At 29.7% G+C, this 6,611-nt stretch overlaps 1 protein-coding gene across 3 annotated transcripts in view; it reads left to right on the forward strand.

Annotated features, from left to right (window-relative positions):
- Positions 1-2,650, forward strand: part of GRIA2 (glutamate ionotropic receptor AMPA type subunit 2) — a 149,839-nt gene extending 147,189 nt beyond the window's left edge. For 2 of the 3 annotated variants that reach the window (NM_001185014.3, NM_001185013.3), the window contains 1 exon segment: positions 12-2,650. Coding sequence is in view for 1 of the 3 variants with exons in the window: in XM_078001437.1 (XP_077857563.1) it covers positions 12-176 (165 nt within the window). In the remaining 2 variants the exon portion in view is untranslated. 3 annotated transcript variants of the gene reach the window in all.
- The last annotated feature ends 3,961 nt before the right edge of the window (positions 2,651-6,611 follow it).

Raw genomic sequence — 6,611 nt, forward strand, 5'->3', positions numbered from 1 at the left:
TCTCATTTAAGATGACCTTGAATGATGCCATGAGGAACAAGGCAAGGCTGTCAATTACAGGAAGTACTGGAGAAAATGGACGTGTTATGACTCCAGAATTTCCCAAAGCAGTGCATGCTGTCCCTTACGTGAGTCCTGGCATGGGAATGAATGTCAGTGTGACTGATCTCTCGTGATTGATAAGAACCTTTTGAGTGCCTTACACAATGGTTTTCTTGTGTGTTTATTGTCAAAGTGGTGAGAGGCATCCAGTATCTTGAAGACTTTTCTTTCAGCCAAGAATTCTTAAATATGTGGAGTTCATCTTGAATTGTAAGGAATGATTAATTAAAACACAACATCCTTTTCTACTCGAGTTACAGACGAAGCGTGGTGGACATGCACAGCTAACATGGAAGTACCATAATTTACCTGAAGTCTTTGTACAGACAACAAACCTGTTTCTGCAGCCACTATTGTTAGTCTCTTGATTCATAATGACTTAAGCACACTTGACATCAACTGCATCAAGATGTGACATGTTTTATAAAAAAAAGGAAAAAAAAACATTTAAAATTAAAAATATTTTTAGGTATTTTCACAAACAAACTGGCTTTTAAATAAATTTGCTTCCATATTGGTTGAATAAGACAAAAACAATTAAACTGAGTGGGAAGTGAATAAAAAAAGGCTTTAGGTATCGGTTCCATATTTTTCAAAGCCAAATATGTAAATGCTAAGGAAAGAAAACAAAGAGGAGATTCCAATCTTGTAATTTAATATTGTTATTAAAACTTTAATGTATCCTATTCTTTAACATTTGGTGTTAATATAAAATTACTTGGCAATGCTTGACATTTGAAATAAACATTTTTCTATTGTTTTATTTGCAAGTGGTCCAATTAATTTTGCTTAGCTACAGTTTGGTCATAAATCAAGTGAGTTTAAAGACACTACCAAGTTGTTAGGTGCCCAGAGAAAATTTCTCCCTTTTAAAAAGGCCAGGTGATTTTTCAAGTGTAATCTTGCCCCCAAAGTAATATCTGAATATGTTTTTGACATGCCTAATCATATATATAAAAAGAAATATTTGTTAATACAAAAGCATTTAATCTATGTAGATAAATGCTAATAGATTTAAAAAGCTAATATTAACAAATACCAGAATATGTGAGGTTCCATTTTTACAGTGTTTAAGCTTACAGAAGAGAAACATTCATTGTAAATGAAGTAAAAAATGCCTTGAAAGTAATTCTTTAGATAGTTACCCATTGATTAAGTTCCATAAACTAAATATGTTTTTAGCTTTAAAATTATAAGAGCTGTCATAAACTTTATATATTATGAATTTTTAAATATGTTTGAGTCACCTGCAATATAGTTTCATCCCATTGACATCAATTAAAAATAACCTTAATATATTATTTTTATATTTATTCCTCAGGTGGAATGGCTATTTTAATATGCCCAGTGTGGAAAAAATGTCACATTTCTGTAACTTTTGACTAAAGAGCCTATATTTCTCTAGTTAATGAATTTAAAGATCTATCTTTCCCCTTCATAAAATACCTCTTATTTCGATTAAAACCCCCCAAGTTTAATTAATTTAGGATTTTGAATGATTACTGACATCCAATAGTTATTTTTAATATTTGTATTCTTGTTATTTCTGGAAGAAAGCCTTTGTGTAGCACTTGGTATTTTGCAAAGTGCTTTTAAAACATTCTTACTTATCGTATTTCATAGGAGGGAAGGAAAAATGTAGGGTTTAACAGTAACCACTTGCATTGAACATGGAGGCATGTGGTATCATGATATTCTTCACTAAATTTAGCTGACCCTAATCACAGATCCCAAGGTAATACAGTATAATTTTAGTGCATTTCTCCTCATCAGGAATGCTGGAGGTGCATTTTAAGTTTTAATAATAAGTGCTAGAATGACCAAATTGCAGACTAATTGTTTCCATATTGTACTTAAAATGAGTTTTTAAAAATGAAAAAGAAATGACTATATACAATCAATGCTATTTATTGTACCTCTGGGCCTACTCTTCTAAAAATTGTAGCTTATCAATTTTTCTCTGTCAAGCTTGAACTAATGTAAATAATTGAAATAATGTAAAGTTATATTTTCATGTTTTTATAGATACAACATGACAAGAATACATAATGTAAGAGTATTTCAACTATGGATAATGTTGATTGGATAATGCACATCTCAGTTACAAGCAGTACTCATAGTTTAATATCCATGTAACGGTGCATCAATATATTGCTATATAAATATGTCTGTGTGCATATAAGTGAAAAGTGGTCAAACAAGAGTGATGACAGCTGTCTAAAGGTTTTTTTATTCATTTTATATAAAAACTGTTATGGAAAGACCAAAATGTTTATGAACTATTCTTATGTAAATTTACAATTGTCCTTTACTGTAGTTTTTTGTTTACAGTATAGTACCTTATTTCTGCTGTGTTAAGTGGGTGTCAAACTCCAAGAAGACATACACTTTCTATAACTTCTATTGAAGATACTGGAATTTCCAATTTTTCATGTGTACTATGTCAGAAAATGCTTTCGATTTTATTTTTAAATCTAACATCGATGGCTTTTCCGGAGTGTTGTAAAAACTTCAATCATACATAAAACATGTTCTTACAAAAGGCAAAGATCTTTATTTTTTTTACTTAGTAGTACTTCAAACTAATAACAGTGAGACCAAAAATTGTATCTAACTTTATTCCCAAACAAACCCAACTGTTTCTACTGAACAAAGAAATATTTGCTCAATTTCTATATCAGCTAGGTACAAAAGTAACAGAATAAAACTAACTTTTTTAAGCTAAAATAATTAACAATTCAGGTCGTTCATAACTACACTCATTAAGTGTTTCAGGTATATGTAGGAATGTGGCTACGAATTATATTACTCATTTTATTATAGATATACCATGCTACTACAAGATCAGGCAATACTATTACCAACCATCCCATTGTACGTTATTAGTTCAGCTGCTGTGATAGTCACATTAAAGAGCAGAAAGGTGACTTACTTTAAAAATTCCATAATGTGTTTACAAAAAGGTGTTCTTTCAGTATTGTACTTAAAGATAGTGTTAATGAGAAGCTAAAATTCTTGCTGCATTAAGTTTTTTTTACAAAGATAATTTTTTAGGTAATTCTATTCACAAATATTCAAAAATTATTGAGTGTAGTTTTTCAAAGTTACACATTAATGTCTTTTAATCTTATAGATTTTAATAGGTTTAATGTTTCATACATAAATATACCAATGAATCTGCTTAAGAAAACAGTTGGAGATCTTAACTTTCAAATCTGCAGATATTTTAAATATTTTGGTGGTCATGGTAGCAAATAAGAAGAATGAAAGGAAGCATTAGCAATATAAGAAAGCTACAGGATGATTTCCAATACAACACCTTAACAATATCATTTAAAAACATTTGTTGAAATTAATTAGAATATGGCAAAATGTGATTTCTCCCCTTTCTTCTACTCCCAATCTCATCATTTCCTAGAGGTACTGTTCTAGCAAGCTTAAACAAGTAAGTCAAGAATCACTTCTAGATTAGAATGTATTTCTGGATATTTACATTTTTTTCTGCTGGATAAAATTGATTATATATTTATTTTTGAAGTAAGTGGTTTGACTTAGCCACAAAAGTCATCTTTATTATCAATCTTAATTGATAATACATGATTATTAATAATAATATACGGGCTTCAGATAGTATATTGGTTACATTTCACAAATTTTATATGTACTCTCAACAAGCTTATTAAAGGAGATATCAGAATAATATAAATATCTGTTTAAAAATAGAGCAAAATTTGTGCAGAGTTCTCATACTTAAAATAGGTTTATTTTTAATCACCAACATAAAAGATGGGTAAGTATAAGTGAATCATCATGATATTCTGAATGAAAATTTGGAAACTCATTAAAAGGTTTGTAAAAGTTGTGTCACAGTTTAAGCAGGAAGGGATTCATTCTCTTAATGTGTTGTTTTGGCAAGACCACGACAACAGAAATTCTATTAGGTACTAATCAGGAAATTATACTTTCTCTATTTACGTGCTTTAAAACAAAACATAGACAGCATATGGCAATCCAAGTACGGAAAGGTTCAAACGTGTTTATGTAAGCATGATGGTATTTAAACAGGGGACCTAAACCAAAAGCTCTAAGATCCAGTGAATATAGAAAACTGCCTAGAGTAAATCCAGTTCATAAGAATCTGTGTATGTGTTTTATAGCCTGTCTCTATTCATTTCTTCTTGCTTTACCATTTTATGTTCTCTTCTTGCCCTTAAATACTACTGCCATTTTTATACCTATTATATTTTAAATGGTATCTCGTTTTTTAGTTGCATTCATTTTGCTTTTTTTTTTCATGTTATTCCATCTATTTCTAGCTTGCCTATTGTAACAGATTTTGCTTTGTGGGCACTTGTAATGCAGTTCATTTTATCAGACATGACTGACAGTTTCAGAGTCTACTTAATAACTATAATAAATGATTAAGGATTTCTCTTGTGAACTAAAAATTTCTTGTTAAGCTCTATTTCAGCATTTCTCACATATTCTGATTCCGTAATTGCCAATTTGTTATATTCCTCCATGTACTTACAGAGTTCCACAATTTATAGAGTTTCTTTAGGAAACGAGGGTCTTTTCTATGACACAAGAAGAATGAAAACTCTATTTGAGTGTTTGCTCATCAGAATTCTCTTTTAAAGCCACTTGACACTGAGCACAAACCAATTCTCCATTTTAATTTCACTCTCAAGCACTTCCAGATAATTCCTTAATTGCCTTTTTTCCCACTAGGTATAAGTAAATTTTGCTATTTGAGAGCCAAATTGCTTTTTCGATATGCATAAACTATTACTTCGTTGGATATGCCTGAATTCACTGAATGAATTTGGTCATTTTTCTTTCTTTTTTTCCCTTTCAGGTTAACGTGCCATATTTATTTTACTGTAAATTGGAATGTGGGGGAGTGAATTAAGTCTTGGGAGGTAGTCAAAACCAGGATTCTAGCTTTACTTTCCCTTTTTCTCATGCTTCTCTTTGTCTCCTCAACTGGAGTATTTGAACACTAGGACTGTCACACTGGAACGATGAAAGGGAATTTGATATGATTATTAAAGATAGAATGCAACATTGTATCTTTTAAAAATAATGGTTTGAAGAAATGGGTTCATGATTGGAGTGCCACTTGGTGCAGAAAATGTTTTTGGTATCCAGATCCGATTTTATTTCATCATCTCAAAGCATTAGTAAAATAGCTCTATCCTGTAACTTTAATTAATTAATTAATTAATTCCATCTGATAATATTTATTGAATTTCTTCCTATATAAATATTGGCCAAGGTAAGGGCTAAATTGGGAGCCTCTATTCTGAGGATTAAGTGTTATATTTTCATTAAAGGATGTAGTTCTTTGATCCCATTCACGTAGAAATAATACTATGATTACTTGGATTAGTCTGTGACAATAGTTTGATATTTTCTGTCCAACAATTTTTAACTGAAGACATTCAAACTTTAATTTAGAACAGATATCTGATAGCATTCCTCAACAATCTTAAATATGGACTCATATTTTCTTTTCTTATACTAATCTTAGATTGTGTAAATTGTAGGTCTATATACTTATTTGCCATTCATTCAATATTTTTATCTCTATTCTCAAAGAGTCTAATTAAATCAATTAACAAATATCAGAGTTTGATAATTCTAAATCTCTACCACCTGTATAGCTTATGTATGTATATCTAGTATCTGTTTCTTTGTATGAGTGTTAATTCAAAAAACATTCTAAGTATTTTTGCTTAGCAGCTAAACAACATCTTATATACAAATGGCAACAAAAATTAAAGAATATATATATCCTTATAAATATATACATATATACCTTAAGTAAATATATGTATATATATTTATTTTTAAAAATCTGGTAATTTTTCAACCAAGAGCCTACCAATTCAGAATTTATTCCAGAAAATGTTTAAAATGAATATCACTATTTGTCAATGTTCATTTGACTTTTATTTGTATATTTACACTAAATCACACCTAAATTCCATGAGAGCAGTTTATTTCAGATGGAATAGCCTGGGGGAAGATTTGAACTTCTATTAAATTTTGTAAAAAAATTAAAAACATATTTTGTGTTTAGGAACATATATGTTATAGCCATCATATTTTGATTACTATCACTCATTATATTGCCAATATTAATTGGTAAGGAAATGCATTTGATAAGTATCATAATCAAAACCGGGTATAAATTAATAGATGTATATTTTCTAGTTTTATTTTACTATTTATATGCAATTTAGAGGTTTTATATATATAAATCACATTTTTCCCCCAGCATCTTATGGTCAAGAATTTTGTGGTACAAGAAATGTGTGCTCACTGTGCTCACTGGAATTTTATGATTTAAGCTATTCAGTATAGTTGACTCATATCTAAAGGCACTTTTGTGTAAATATTTACAGATTTTAAAGGAAATCACCTCATGAAAAGATTTGAAAGTTTCTTGAAACCGTTATGTAGAAAATGGAAATAGGTTGTACTATAAACTATGTATTCTTGCT

Source organism: Macaca mulatta, chromosome 5, assembly GCF_049350105.2.
Source record: "Macaca mulatta isolate MMU2019108-1 chromosome 5, T2T-MMU8v2.0, whole genome shotgun sequence".
In the NCBI taxonomy this organism is placed as follows: Eukaryota; Metazoa; Chordata; class Mammalia; order Primates; family Cercopithecidae; genus Macaca; species Macaca mulatta.